The sequence below is a fragment of the Dipteris shenzhenensis genome, chromosome 1 (genome assembly GCF_047967505.1).
Source record: "Dipteris shenzhenensis isolate YYH24624 ecotype China chromosome 1, Dip_SZ_1.0, whole genome shotgun sequence".
NCBI classification, from domain to species: domain Eukaryota; kingdom Viridiplantae; phylum Streptophyta; class Polypodiopsida; order Gleicheniales; family Dipteridaceae; genus Dipteris; species Dipteris shenzhenensis.
In genome coordinates, this window is record NC_141596.1 from 59,805,039 (window position 1) to 59,821,269 (window position 16,231).

The window sequence follows — 16,231 nt, forward strand, 5'->3', positions numbered from 1 at the left end:
CTATACAGGATGGAATGGGATGGACTGCTATGGTGTACAACAGCAGTATGGAATGGGACGGCGGACTGCTATACGGGATGGGAGCAGATGAAAGCAGAGGTGAGGCAGACAGACTGATATTTATACAGCATGGGAGCAGACTGAAACAGAGGTGAGGCAGGAGGAGAGCAGAGGGGGGAGGTAGAAGAGGCTAGCCAACAACAAGCGATGGGGAGGAGCAGCAGTTCCTTTTGGATGCCTCTAAAAGTACTTTTCTAAAATCTGATATCTGGTGCATGCATATGATATTTGATAGATCTCAGGGTCATCCTAAGATTTCACTTTTTCTGTTTGTATGCACGGTTCAGTAGGCAAATGTCCATCTCCAAGCCTTTGACTTTCCTTTGTCCTTGAACCAGTTGTTCTCTGCTTGAGAAATTGTGTGGCCCCATGATGTCACATTTTCTGCTTTGTGCATGTGATCCAGTAGCCTAAGGTCCACTTTAATTTTCTTGCTTTTCCTCTTTTTTCTTGATCCATCTATCATCTTCTTCAGAATTTATGTGGCAGAGCAAGATAACAAATCAGAAAATACTAAACAATTTGTGACGCTGCAAAGTGTTCTACAGTGACTTTTATCCCAAATGTTCCTTTCATCCACAATTCGGTTGCTTCTCTCATGTGGGATATATCTTACATTGAAAATTTTCCTTAACTTTACAAAACATTTTATAAACTCTCTTTTAGACAGTATAAATCATGTTTCTCTAAAGATTTTATCTGCAGACTTTACTTTTGCGTCTTCTATTGTATAGGGGGTACCAGACCCGAATATTGTGTTGCTGAGGTGTATCCAACGATAGTTTTGGCTGGAGAAAAAGTCACAGTGCTCATCCAAGCTCTTGATGAAATTGGAGGATATGTTGTCCCACAATTTAAACTCAATTTTACAGTTGACTTAAAACCAAGATTGTCTACTAGTACCCTGGATTATTCGTCCAAAGATTTCCAGAATGGAACTTATTCAAGTACATTTGCAATATCCAAGTCAGGAACCTATTCTCTATTGATTAGCCTTTTTGGTACCCCGATCAGCAACAACCCATATCGATTCACTGTGACCCCTGGTAAGCTATTCATTGGGGAATTAAGAGGATTTTCCATCTCAACATACTGTCAAATTATATTTTCTGTAGAGGTCTTAATTTACATGAGGTGAATAATGAGTACGACCAAAAATTGACAACGCACTAGAAAATAAAGGAAACCAAGGTCAAATCTGATACTACAATTGTATCAAAATATAACCTTTATCAAACTATACCCTGACAATTTGTTTTACAGTTTTGATTCAATGGGAAAAAAATTATTGGCTTTTTGGTGGTTTGCGCGTTTAGTGACAAGGGTGCTGGAGGCCGTACCATGGTTTTTGTAAACCCACCTCCGCTATGGAGTCCAGGAGGAGGTATGGAGTCTTTGGGGCTTCCAGATGGACTCATTTTTGCATTGAACTGGTCATTGGAGCCTGAGTTATATAATTTAACGTGTCGAGCAAGGTCGAGTTCCCATGGTGGGGGGGGTAAATCTTTTAGAAGAGGAACGTGTGCTGCAAATGAAAATATGGGAAGAGTTTAGGAGAGTTGGAGGGTTCTAGAGAGAGAATAAAGGTGAAGAGATCATGTGGGTGCATGTGGAAGGAAGTTTTGGCTGGCTGATTTCAGGAGGAAAGGGGAAGCCATGGAATTTTAGAAGAAGGATTGTACAGAAACCATTTGGAGAATGAAATAAAGAATGGTGTGCAGCTCTGGATGTTTGCCTCTCCTTCCTCCACCCCTGCCTGCTTCCAATGAACGGAGAAAGTAGCATAGCATTGAATAAAATACACCATCATTTTTGGTGCGGTGAGCGTGGAAGCCCAAGGCCACGGAGGGAGACAAAGTGTGTGCCTCTCTATGGAGAATTGTGGTCAAAGAGTGGACAAAGTAATGCGGGTTTCATAGCTGATGCTATGTAGGAGGTGGAAACGACAATCATATGTTGTGGTGATGGAATACATGACCAATGGTTGATGGATGCACCTTAGTGTGTGATTTTGGATAGAGATTGTAGCACAGAGCTCAAGGGGGATATGCGTAAGCAGGTCTTCAGGAGAGGCAAAGAGCTGGAGTGGTCATACGAGAGGGCAACGGAAGGAGCAACTAAGGTAAATGATGGCGTTGAAGCCAATGATGGGCATTGTAAGCTAGGCTATGGTGTTTTGATAGGGACAGTGCCGGTAGTGCCGCTGATAAACAGGTACCTGGAGGAAGTAATTTGTCAGCATTGTAGATTGCAAGCATTTGTGCAATGGTTTAGTGCACTTGTGTGAGAGTCAAGGCTAGCAACGTATTAGTTTGAGGTGGTCACATTTGTGGTGGAATGCCGGGTCATTGAGAGAGAGGCAAGGTGGTAACGAGTTGCTGTGACGAGAGGCAAGGCAGGTTGGTGATGCAAGAAATTTGAGACAACGGGCTGAGAAGGAGAGCTATATTAAGGTGACAGTTGTGGTAGCATGAGGTAATGGAGGAGATCCAGTTCCAATGAAAAAGTTGAAGACAACAAGAAGCTACGCTAAGCAGTTTGGATAGTCGATCGTTGCAATCATGGTGAACGAACTATGGTGGAAATCGCACATGGATAGTTAGGGGAATAGCAGGAATTTCCTGGAAACAGAGTTAGCAATTTGAAGGTTTTTAAAGGGTTTTTGAGCACATGTGAGTGCCTTGATGTGTGCACTTTGTATTGGGCTCTTAGTATGTGCTGTTGGTGAGAAACCATGATGTCTTATTTAAAAAAAGGATCATATAAAGCTCGCGGCTTGCTGCTGTTTTTATGCCTTTTGAGGGTTTCTTGTCCCAGCTTGAAGTAGTTGCAGGCAAGTTATGCACGTGTGAAGTGATATTGTGCAAGTTATGCCAATTCTTTGCAAAAGAAGTCAAGTAGTATCCCAACAAGGCATTCATATGGATCCCGAGAAGGTAAGGGCCATATTGGAATGGCCACATCCTACCCCTGTTGCCTCCTCTCCTACTCTTGTCCACCTTCCTGGCCTCTCCTGGCCTCCTTCACCCCACCTCTCAGCCTCCTCCATCCCTCTCTCTCCCTCAACCCTCACTCTCCCCTCCCCTTTCACACTTCTTCCCCCTCAGCCCCCCCTTTCTCCTCTCCTCCTTCCTCCTCATTCTAGCCTCCTTCCTCCTCGTCCTAGCCTTATACTAGCAGTAATTATTTGGTCGGACGGAGCTGAATAGTGTTCGAGTTGGCCTCACCGCCCTAATCGACGAATGGATCCCCATTCAGTCAAATCAACGTCTGCTTCCACCGTCCACAAAAACTGTTAATTTTTCAAAAGACGAGTTGCAGTAGCTTAAAAAAGACACTGAGGTTGCATGTTCCAATTCTCTTTTCGCACGTATCCATGGGTCCCATCCTTCCAGATTGCAAGCGAGGGACTAGATGCTGTCAGCATTACCTGGAGATCTCACAAGTCACTTGTCGCTTCCTTGGACGAGGTTTCTTCGAAGTGGTCTTTGACTCTCCGGATTCAGCTGATACAATGCTCAAGGTCCCTTGGCACTTAGCCCTCAGAGGATATTCTTGATGTCCTTTTCTTTGGGTTTTGATCCTGTGGAGGAGGATAGTCAGGTCATTTCTCTTTTGATTAGATTCCCTGGCCTCCCACAGGTATACCACCAACTCGTTGCCTCTATTGGAGCTGTGTTTGGTTTGGTCACAGAGATCCCCCCCTCTTCCTGGCATGCCCTCTTCGACAGCATGGGCAGTCAAATCTGATGGGGTACCACAAGTTAGGGTCATTGTTTTTTACCCTAACATGATGGATGACCATATCATGCTTTAGTGCCCCGATGGCTCATTCTTCAAACAGAGAATGAAGGAGACAGGACCATGGCAGGATATGCAAGATTCTGGGCATTTTGCCAAAGATTGCCCAAGGAAAAAGAAAAGACCTAAAAGATCTTCTGGTGCAACTCATTCTCGTACCACCACTTCGACACAAATTATACGCTTGCACCTTCAACACGTGCTCCCAGACCTCCGACAACCCGGACCTTCAGTACTAGTATGTCTAGGACCTTCAGCACGTCCTACTCCTATTGTCCCTTGTTGGTTACCAGTGAGGGTTGTCGCTCCTGCTTCTGCACAGGACATTCCCCTTTATAGGTAGGTGACATTCTATTCATAGTTTCTGGTGCTAATGCGGTGGCCCCTGTTCCCCCAGTTGTAGAGCAGTAGTAGTTACCCACCCATGGTTCACACGTGGAGAGAGTCAAAGCTGACAATCACACTGATAGTCAGTCCCCTGACCTTCCACCTCAATAGCCCCCTTCTTCACATCGTCATGTTACTTCTGTTGATAGAGGTAAGGGCATTATCCCTTCCACACCACCGAGTGTAGGGATTCTTCGCACTCCACCTCCAGACTTGGCTCACATGAACTCTTTTGTAGCTCTGGCAGAGATGGACGAGTTTGATACGGAGAAGTAGTTTATTCCCTCCACTTTAGGGGAGGCTGTTATCGGGATTCCTATGGACAGAGCCTCCCCCTTTGCAGATGTGGGGATTCTTTCCCCTATTGATTTTCCTCCACTTAACAAGAGGGGTTTTTCGCAGGAGAGGATTATCTCCGCCACCAGGTCGGGTAAGGTCTTTCACCGGACCTCCTCTCGTCGATGAGGATTGCCAGCTAGAACGTTCAAGGCCTAGGTGGTGTGCAACATCATCACTGTAGGCAGTTGATTCGTAACCAGCTTCATCTAGGTGTAACCGGTGGTTCTACAGACATGCTCTTTCTTCAAGAACACAAATTGGATGCCACAGATTGTACTAAGTCAAGCAAGTTACTTTTTGGTCACCTGCTTTCGGTACTAGGGGAGGTATGTGCATTTTTGTTTCTTCCGCTATGCTCCCCTCAGTGGTCGGACACGGGGTTATTTTTTCCTCTAGAGCTCAGTGGATTATTTTATTGATTAGGGGACGTAAAGTTGGCTTGCTAAACCTGTACGCCCCAAACATTAGAGGGGTCTGTGCCCTTCTATGGAAGGAATTGCTCTCTTGGTCCTTATTGGAGGAGATTTTAACATGGTTGAGATGCCTTCAGATAAAAAGGGGGGTAGAGAAAGTAGGATTCACTCTTTGGAGAGAGCAGCATGGAATTCCTTTCCATTTCAGTTCGGTGGCAGAGATGCTTAGTATGGTGATGCTTTTCACACTCAGCCACATTCACTCCTATTTTATTGGCCAAATAAGAGAGTGCAGATACCTATCCATGCACTGATTGACAAATTTTATGTGGATGATTGGGCTCTGGATAGAGGGGGGTCAGAATGCATTAGCATTGGGGTGTCCACTTCATACCATTTTCCAGTTGTTTCAGTGGTTTCATAGCCTAGGATGAGAGGACACTCTACTAGTATCAAGATTCCAAATGCCTTTTATGCAGAGGAGGGCCTCACGGAGGCTGTTTTGCAAATTTAGGATTCTTACATACAAGATGGCCAACCTCACCCGTCACATGTGGCTTCATCACTCACTGATATTAGCAATTTTTATCACTAAGCTGCTCACACTAGGAGATGTAAGAATTATCAGGCGAGAGGTTGGCATTCATCGACAATAACAACTAGCAGCCCTTTAGAGAGAAGAGCAAAAACGACCTACAAATGCTTGGTTTCAGGAGCGCCTTGTTGTAGCAAGGGCGCAGCATCAGACACTATTAGATCAAAGAGCAGAGTATGCCTTTCATGCCAGCGAATCATTCTAGACTCAGATTGGCGGAGTCAATAAGCATTTTTTCTCTACTCTTGGCCCCAAACATAGTAGAGAAAGTGTCTCTTAGCTTATTGACTCAGATGACATTCTATAGATCGATCTTGATGCTGCCATGCATATTGCTACAGATTTCTATACCTCCCTTTTTATAGCAGATGCAAAAACGCAAGCCAGAGATGATGCTAGGGATGCTATTTGGCAATGTATACCTTACTGCCCTTCACAAGAACAAGTGTCCAAGTTCAGATGGACTGACTCCTTTTTTCATTGCTTTTTGGGATCAGATTGGGGATCACATTACCTCATCCCTGCATGGTGTTTGGGACTCCAGTGAGATGCCTGACTCACTTACGGAGGGTCTCATTCATCTTATTCTTTTTTTTTTCAAGAAAATTACTTCATTAAGTATGAATGAAAACCGCGAGAGCAAGCTCAAATGCGGGAGTACATCATGCAATGCATGAGGGAAAAAACAGCTCAAAATGAGCTAATAAAAAACCAAGGCAGAGGCTGAAAATGCCATCTCAACCCTGAGGGAGACTCAGCGAAGAAAGGACATCCTCTCCAAACTCTGAAAAAGTAACTCTCCTTGCAGTGGCTACTCTGGAGGATCCCTGCATGCTCCCCCATATGGCCATCAGAGTGTGTACTGTGTCGGTCCAAATAGTTGCCATAGCCTGGGAAGGGTGAACCTGGATACCCTCCATCGCCTCTATACACCTGGATCTCCAAATATGCCAAGCTGCAATGCTAGCCAGAATCTCCTAAGACGTGTCTACTGAGGCAAGAGCAGCTCTGAAAGGAGTGAAGGGAACATCCTGGAGGAACAAGACTCCATTGAGTGCCGCCGTACAATGAGAGCTAGATTTTTTTTTTTCCCAAGAAAGAGACTTCTATTAAGTAAGAGAAAAAACCTGCGAGAGCAAGCTCAAAGCAGAATACATCATGAAATCATGAGGATAAATAAAAACCCCCTCAGAGTGAGGTGGAAAACAACCAAGGCTGAGGCTGAAAGTGCCACCTCAACCCTGTAGTAGTCTCAGAGAAGAAAGGAGAATCCTTCCATTCCCTGAAGAAAGAAGCCCTCCTAGCTGAGGCTGCACGGGAGTCTCCTTGCTTACCCGTCTATACGGCCATCAAAGTATGTACGGTGTCTGTTCAGATACTGTTCAGATACTAGCCAATGTGTGCGAGGGATGAACCTGAGTACCCTCCAAAGCCTCTGTGCATCTGGCTCTCCGAATATGCCAAGATGCTATGCTCGCTAGAATCTCCCAAGAAGTATCCACAGAGGCATGTACAGCTGTAAAAGGAAGGTGTGTTACCACATCCAACGAACAGGATTCAGTCCATTGACGTCGAACCGAAATGGCCCGAGAGGAGTCAAATCTCTCATAGAATACCTGAGGCCCTGTAAGAGAAAGCCAAGCCATTGAGCCCCATGTCATAAAAAATGGGGAGTGGGCAAAGTGACTGATCATCCTCACCTGTCTGCAATCCCATAAGCAATGCTGAATAGTCTCCGAAGCAGAGAGGCATCGAGGGCAAGTAGGGACGGCTCCGAACCTAGACCTCCAAAGGTTCACTGCAATCCCACCATGGATAGAAAGCCAAAAGAAGATAGTGATCTTTCTATTCCTGTGGGATTTCCAGAGTCTCCTCCAGAAACACCTCTGCAGATCCGTAGTGATATCAAATGTCTCCCAATGAGGAACTCTGGAAGGTCTCCAACCTCTACTACTGAGCTGATATCTCCTGGCATTATTGACCGTGTAACGACAGAAGGGGATGCCCTTCTCTCGATGCCCTACGAAAAACACCTGAGGGCCAGTAAGAGATAACCAAGCCATTGAATCATCTCCCTCGAAAAACACTTGAGGGACAGTAAGAGATAACCAAGCCACTGAACCCCAGGTCATATAGAAAGGTGCTGTATGAAAGATACTGAAAATCCTAGCAACACCTTTCCAGATCGTCCTCGCCTGTCTACACTCCCAAAGGCAATGTTGTACTGACTCAATTGCAATGTGACAACGAGGACAAGTAGGGTTAGCCCCGAACCTGGATCTCCACAGGTTCACTGCACTCCCTCCTTGAATAGAAAGCCAAAAGAAAAGAGTGATCTTTCTATTATTCATCTTATTCCAAAAGGCGGTTGCAGGAATTTGTTGTCCCAATGGAGACCTATCACTCTATTGGGCACTCTGTACAAGATTTTGGCGAAAGCTATCAATCTTCATTTGCAGCCCATTCTTCCAGACCTCATTCATGATTCACAGATGGGCTTGTACATGGCAGAAGCATATTTGATAACATCTTCTCATTTTGGAAGGCTTCTGAGTGGATCATGCACAGTGGTACAAGGCAGGCCATTCTACTTATGGACTTTGAGAAAGCTTATGACAGGGTAGATTGGAGCTTTCTTGTATTCACAGATGCTTTGATTAAAGAAGTATTTGCTCTCTATAGATCAGCCCACAGCCAGGTTCTTATTGGCAGAGTCAGGGCAGATAGGTTCCGGATCTCTAGATCAGTCCGTCAGGGATGCCCTTTAGCCCTCTTTCTTTTTTTATTTGTGACTGAAGCTATGAGTATCTACATTAGATCTCAAGCTGATATTGTTGGGCTGAGACTTCCATTGAGGCAGGAAGATGAGCTTTTGGACATTGAGTCGACAGATGACACGACTACTTTTTTGGATGCCACACCACAGACTCTCAATTCTTTCAGGACATTGTTTTGCATGGCGGCAGGGGTACATATAAATTGGCACAAATCCAATGGCTTTTGGATCAGTGATGAGGACACTCCAGACTGGGGAGCTGATTTTGGTTTCACATGGATTTAGAGGGGTGTTTCCGTCAGGTATTTGGGATTTGGGATGTTTCCGTCAGGTGTTTGGGATGCCAAGTAGGTGTGGGCATCTCTCCTGCACAACAGTTTTCTCCTATGCGGGAGAGCATGAGGAAACTCCTCTTTTGGAGTTCAGCCAAACTAGACTTGGCATCTAGGGTTGTGGTGGTCAACCAATTGTTATTGGCCACCACTACTTGGTTTTTTTGCTCATGCTGGTGCCACTCCAGGGACAGTATCAGTCAGCTCAAGGGACCTATCAAAAACTTCTTGTGGAGTGGACTTGATGGGACATCGGATGCCATAGCTAGAGTGGCTTGGGAGACCCCCGTACTCCCCACTAGGGAAGGGGGTCTTAATATCATCGACCTAGACTTGCAGTGTAGGGCCTTGCTCTATAAGATAGTGGTTAGAGGTTTGATGCTTGTGACAGGAGCCTTGGAAGGATTTTTTCATACACAGCATACAAACATGCACTCCCACCTCGGGAGGAGAGTGGATGGACAGTACTAGGTGGATTTTTACTTCAGCACCGCTCAAACCTCCCTCCTCTCCTCTTATGGCTGCCATTTTGAAAGCTTGGGATAGCTTCAGAAGCACACTTCGGAGAGTGCCACCCTCCTCTAGCGAAGAAATTGATAGGCAGCCCATTATGTGGAATGAAACCATACTTGATGAGCATGGCAAACCACTAGTAGGCACTTTGCACTATATGCAGTGGTCCAGGTGGGAGAGAGGCCTTGCATCCACTGTGGGATCTTGGAAAGCATTCAGGAAGCTTCCAGAGGATTGGAGAGTTTTATTAGTTGGTCATCTCAGAGGGAGTGCAAGGAGAATTCAGCAGATTGATGCAGCCATTCCAGTGGAGTGTATGGTTATAGATTATATGCCCCTTACGGATTCCACTTGGTTGGGTGCTTTCACGAAGGTCGAGAACCCATTACCTAACCTCGAGATGTAGCAAGGCTCACCGCCTTCTTATCCACTGAAGTTAAAATGCCTATAGCATCTCTATTGAGGGGGAATCATGTCCTTTGTTCGATTGGATGAATGGACAAATGGTTACATCCCTCGAGATGGCCACCGAAGCAGTGAAAGTCCCACAAAGGAGCCAGGTCTGTTGAAGATTCTGGTTAATAAGCTAGGCCAATACTTTGAGAGTGATGACACCAATGCCGTGCTCCCAATCATGTACCAAAGCAAGAATGCCACGGCAATCTTGGACCAGTATTCTTATTCAGGTTATTGCTTTGTGGGATGCACATAAGGATGCCCTGGTTTTTTATGTTTATATTGGTGGGAGGCTACATATGTCTTCTGATGATATCCTTCAGGGGGTTTCCTTCCAGCCGGTCAGGGTTGCAGGTTTTATGGAGTAGGGCACAGATTCACAGTGGTACCTAGATCCCGACCCTTTTCTTCTAGCTCTGGGTTCATGGAGACTTTGGCTCTATGGAGGAGTCCCTATCAAACGTTTGCAGTGGGACCCTGGAGAGTGGGAGTGGATTGATGAAGGGCACCGAGAGAAGAGCATCCTCTTCTTTCGTTACACGGTTAGGAATGCCATGAGATTTCAGCTTAGTTGTAGATGTTGGAGGCCCTCTAGATCTCCTCATTGGGACAACTTTCACATTTTTGCAAGATGTGCAAAACTTTTGGAGGAGACTCTAAAAATCTCTCAGGAATAGAAAAAGCACTCTTTTTTTGGCTTTCTATTCATGGGGGATTGCGGTAAATCTGTGGAGGTCCAGGTTCGGGGCTAACCGTACATGTCCTTGTTGCCATTCTGCGATTGAGACAGTTCAACATTGTCTTTGGGGGTGCAGACAGGTGAGGATATTATGCATTTTCCATCCTTGACCCTTCTTCATGACATGGGGTTTAGTGGCTTGGCTTTCTCTTACGGGCCACTAAGTCTTTTTTCGAGGGACATGAAGATGGGGCTTTCTTGGTTCGCCGACACTTAGTAGAGTCATGTTCCCTACAGGATGTTGCTTTTACTCATTTTAGAGCTGCACATGCTTTGGTAGACATATCATGGGAAATTCTGGCTAGTATTGCAGCTTGGCATATTTGGAGAGCCAGATGTACAGTGGCATCGGATGGATCCCAGGTTCACCCCTCTCAAACATGGGCTAGTACTTGGACTGATACTATACATACCTTGATGGCCATCTGGGCGAGTAAGGAACACTTTCTTCAGAGTTTGGAGAAGATATCCTTTCTTCTTTTATTCTGTCTCAGGGTTGACTTGGCATTATCAGCCTCATCCCTGGTTATTTGCTAGCTCTTTTGGAGCTTTGAATTCTCTCATGTTTTTATTGACATGATGTGCTTTCGCATTGAGCTTGCGCTATGGTTTTCATTCATACTTAATAGAAGCAATTTTTTGCCAAAAAAAAAGAAAGAGAGCTGAAAGTGTTGTGTGGATCTAGGGGGGGGACCATGTGGGGTATTTTCTTTTTTTTCGGTGAGCACGTGTCTCGAATAAATGTCCCAAAGTAAAGTGGGGTAATATCTTGGGTGATTTTCTTGAGGGCCATGCACTTATTTGGTACAAACCTTTGCCTCTCTTAGTGAGGGACTGTTGGGATGCCTTGTCAAGTGCCTTGGTTGAGCAGTTAAACTGCAAGAGCCTCCTTGATTTATCTTGCAGTAAATTGAAGGTCTGAAGCAGTTAGAAGGGGAGCATGTCTTTTAGGTGGCTTTGAGGTTTAGGGAATTGTGGGTAGAGTATTTGGATGACTTCTATATTCAGGATGATGGTAGAGTATTGTGGCTGGAGTATTTGGACGACTTCTATATTAAGAATGATGGTGGCTTGGAACATTTTAAGGTAAAGTGCTTTATGAATGCATTGCTACCAAAATTTGAAGGTATGTTTTGAATATTGGGAAGGTTTCTTTTAAGTTTTGATGAACGTGTTGTGGTATGGCAGGAAAGATCAACATGTGTAAACCTGTTTTTGGAGTGGCATTTTGTGTTGGTATTATGTTGTCTTCTCCTTTAGAGAATGAGAAAAAGGAGGTTGATGATGTGAGTGTATGTGAGAGATTGAAGGAGTGGTGGGTGTCCAAGATGGCACTCTAGTTGTGCATGATGAGGAGGTTGACGTCTTGTATGCTTTGATGAAAGATGTGAGTAAGGGTGAAGCTCTTTGGACATGATTCATAGCAATCAATGTGATGGTATGCCGGAGGTTGGGTGTCTCTCAAGTCTGTCCTATGAGCATTCTTCAAATGGGGAGGATGCTCGTTGCTAACTTAGGTAATGTGTCTGCTGAGGCTATTGCAGCTTGCACGGATAAGTAAGTGGATCTTGTTGAGGGGTCTTGAGTTATAGGTCATTGGCTAGGTTAAGTCTGAAGGATCTATGCCTGTGGAGGTGACCGCTATGGCTTATGTAGAGATGAGCCAACCTCGTGGTACAATTGTGATGCCTAATGATTGGTGGAGTTATGTGGTGTCCCGACGAGGGATGACTTTGCTGATTTGTTGGATGCTATGCATATCATGTGGGTTTGAGTATTTCATGGTATTGTGTCAATATTGAGATAGCATAGAAGGCTCTTGTTTGAGTGTTTTTAACCTATGCCTTGGCCAATTTGGGAAAGGCGTTGTGTGGCATGGATTGATGCACTATACGGTGGCATTTTCGTTTGGATCTTGTCGTTTCTACTATTGTTCCGTGGTAAGAATGTTGTCTTACCACACGACGACCACCTGTCGACAGGCGTTGACCACATGACGATATCTGTTGACCACATGTTGACCATGTGTCAACACAATTTAGCCACGTGATCACACGGGTTCATCCGGGAGTACTATCCGAGGCAACCGTGTATCGACACATGTCAACCACAGGTCAGCCAGGACTATCATGTCCAAAGTGATCTCATCAAGAGCTACGCACATGGAGAGTGAGCTTAGCACATGGAGCAGTCAGGAGTATTTACATTTACACAGTGGTTCAGTGATACAGTGGTACAGTGGTGCGCTGATCCAGCTCACCTACACATGGAGAATTTACACCATCCTAACTAGAAGAGGCTGGCGAGTCAGGGAGTCAGGAAGTCGCCGTAGCCATCAAGAGAGCCAGCAATGCAACGGCTATCCTCAACAGCTAAGGAGATAAAAGGATGACCAATGGGAAGAAAGGGGGGGATTCTCAGCGAAGAAGGGACCCTCCAAGGCGGGGGATGCGGATGAAGGAGAAGGTGGAGAGGGGAGAGGAGAGGGAGAGGCATTCAGCATTCGGCACTGGAGCGGAAGAAAGGAGAGTGTGAGGAGAGATAGAGGCTAGAGCTACGAGCTCGCCAAGGAGAGAGTGTGGAGAGACTTGTGTGTACCCTCTGTCTACTATGGGGATAGACCTGTGTATTCTTGTGACTTGCGACTTGTGACCTGGAGACACTAGTCCAGTGATATGTACTTTGGCCAACTTGGTCACTTTCTCATTTCTCTTGTCTCTTCTTGATATGGGGATTGTTCACTAGAGTAGGACGAGATTTTCTTATTCTGCTTATGTTGTGGAGTTCGCAGGTGATTGTCATCTACCATAGTGCACTCGTACATCGTCGTTCATTGTAGTATAGCATACGACACTCGCCAAACACTGCATGATGCACTCTGCGTGATCCATGGCATTAAAGCATTGCAACACTCATGCTTCTCACGCCAATGGCCTTTGGCCTCCGGTAACACCTCCGGAAGGATAGGAACCCCTCCCCTCAAACAGTTTATGGCGATCACGGTGGGACACTGCTGGTGTTGAGTAACACGAGTGAAGTGGTGATCTAGGTTCCTAGAGAGAGGTCTTATGCCGAGTAGTTCTGAAACTTTTTTTTTTTTTTTCAAGAAAGAAACTTCTATTAAGTAAGAGAAAAAACCCGCAAGAGCAAGCTCAAAGCGGAATACATCATGAAATCATAAGGATAAATAAAAAACCCCCTCAAAGTGAGGTGGAAAACAACCAAGGCTGAGGCTGAAAGTGCCACCTCAACCCTGTAGTAGTCTCAGAGAAGAAAGGAGAATCCTTCCATTCCCCGAAGAAAGAAGCCCTCCTAGCTGAGGCTGCACGGGAGTCTCCCTGCATACCCATCCATACGGCCATCAAAGTATGTACGGAGCTAGTGAGAGAACTAGGAGGTACTTGAGGAGAGTGGAGAACGAATAGTGAGAGAACGAGGAGTTCTGAAACATTTGAAGGAGCTAGTGAGAGAACTAGGAGGTACTTGAGGAGAGTGGAGAAAAGACTTCCGGTAGACCAAACTAGGTACAAGAAGCATTACGTGCGGACGTAAGTTTGCGAAGTCCTCAACTCGAGCACAAAGTGAGCCCATTGGAGCAGTAGCCAGAGCAAGTAACTTCATTGACACTCTCATTGACTTGGATTGATCAACAAGGACCCTGGTGGTCAGATCCACACTCTAGAGAAGAAGAAGTGCAAAGCGGAGAACAGGTGAAAGAAGAGGGTATTAAGGACGAAGGCTCCTTAGGGACTCATCAAGGTCAAGGTAGCCCCTCTCCTCCTCCTGCAACGATGTCTTCATCAACCACCTCTTCTACCAGAGTGGTGACTCCATCTGCTCCTGCCTCGACCTCTTGTGGACAAGCTACTACCTCATCTGTTATGCATAGCTCCGGGCTCCTAGCTAATCCTTCTTCTACATCTATCCCATTGGGCGGTACTTTTGCTCCGGCCATGCCTTTACCTGCCATGATGGTTTCATCTCCCTTTCCATCCACACCGGTGTTGCCTTTTCCACCACCTCCTTCCTTCCCTTCTGCCTACTCATCCATGACTTCAACTCCGTCCCTCTCTTTCCCAAATGCTCTCCCATCCTCTTTCACCCCCACATCTTCCATGTTCTCACCCTTTCCCTCTGCAACACCGAGACCCCCCACTTACGTGCTACCATCTAGGTACACTTCCTCTATGACTACATCAGTAGTGACTTCCCCATTGTGGTTCTCCATAGGAGGAGTTGTCGGAGTGGTCTCCTCCTTGGGAGCACCAACACTCATTACAGCCCCAACGGGACTCCCTCCAACTCTTGCATCTTCTCCAACCTCTCGGATGGGGATGGCCGTTCTTAGTCCTCCAGACAGAGCTAGACTTCTCGAGCTACTCAACAAGGTCCACGTGAGGACTCAAAAGTTCAAAGGCCACCTCCATGAGGATGTGGAAGCTCATGTGAGGAAGTTCCTCACAACATGTAGAGCTAAAGGTGTGGAGAATGAGCATGCGTTCCTTCACATCTTTCCCTCGTCATTGGAGGATGCCGAGGATGTATGGTACAGTCAATGTCCTCCGGACCACTTCCAGACGTGGACAGACCTAAGGGAGGAATTCTTACGCACTTTTAAGTTGGAAAAATTCGAACACATGATTGTCCAAGAGTTATCCACTGACACCATGAAGCCTGGAGAAAGCATCTCTGAGATGTACACAAGGATGAGGGTCTTGGCGGCAAAGATGTCTGTGCCACGTAATGATGCTGTCATGAAGGGATGGTTTTTGAAAGCATTACCCCCTACCATTGCTATAAGGTTGGTTGATAAACTCTCTGAACATGCCTCACTTCAAGACTTCCTAAAAGAAGCTGTCAAGATGGAACGGTCACAGCTAAGCTTTGCCTCATCAACGACTACGACCACCCAACTCCCAAGAGAGGAGGGATCATCCGCATGGCAGCAACTCAAGAAGGAGTTAGAAGAAATCAAAGAAGGCCTGAAAGATAGAATAAAGGTGGATGGCTAATCGTCCTTTGAGGCCCAAATTCGAAGTGGCCTTGGTGCATAGAATGCAAGGGTTCTAACCATGGTTACTCGGAGTGCCCCTCCAAGCGAAAGATACCTAGTTCTACCTCATTTTGCACATTTTGTGAGATCCATGGACATGATGTCTCTGAGTGTAGGTACCTTAAAGGTGACAAATGTAAGGCGACTCAGAGTCAGCATTGGAGACCTCAGCACCAATGAGTTCGACAAGTGTTCCCCCACCGAGGTCATTCTCCCCCTCCAAGATACACAGTACGCCCAGGAATAGACCACCCATGCTAGCTTCTGATAGTGATTCAGAAACAAACTCGAAGGGCACACAGCCATTAAGGTCAACCACTAACCCTGGAAGTTCCTCATCCTCGGGTGATCACTCTATGCCTTTGAGGTACTAGGTGGAGAGGGGAGAGGAGAGGGAGAGGCATTCAGCATTCGGCACTGGAGCGGAAGAAAGGAGAGTGTGAGGAGAGATAGAGGCTAGAGCTACGAGCTCGCCAAGGAGAGAGTGTGGAGAGACTTGTGTGTACCCTCTATCTACTATGGGGATAGACCTGTGTATTCTTGTGTCTTGCGACTTGTGACTTGGAGACACTAGTCCAGTGATATGTACTTTGGCCAACTTGGTCACTTTCTCATTTCTCTTGTCTCTTCTTGATATGGGGATTGTTCACCAGTGTAGGACGAGATTTTCTTATTCTGCTTATGTTGTGGAGTTCGCAGGTGATTGCCATTTAGCATAGTGCACTCGTAGTGCACTCGTACGTCGTCGTTCACTGTAGTATAGCATA

General features: G+C 45.9%; 1 protein-coding gene across 1 annotated transcript in view; it reads left to right on the forward strand.

The window, feature by feature from the left end:
• Nucleotides 1-16,231, forward strand: part of LOC147906132 (uncharacterized) — a 320,331-nt gene that overhangs the window by 154,483 nt on the left and 149,617 nt on the right. The window contains exon 16 of the mRNA XM_087386859.1: nt 795-1,106. Coding sequence (XP_087242985.1) covers nt 795-1,106 — 312 coding nt within the window. The remainder of the gene's footprint in view (nt 1-794; nt 1,107-16,231) is intronic.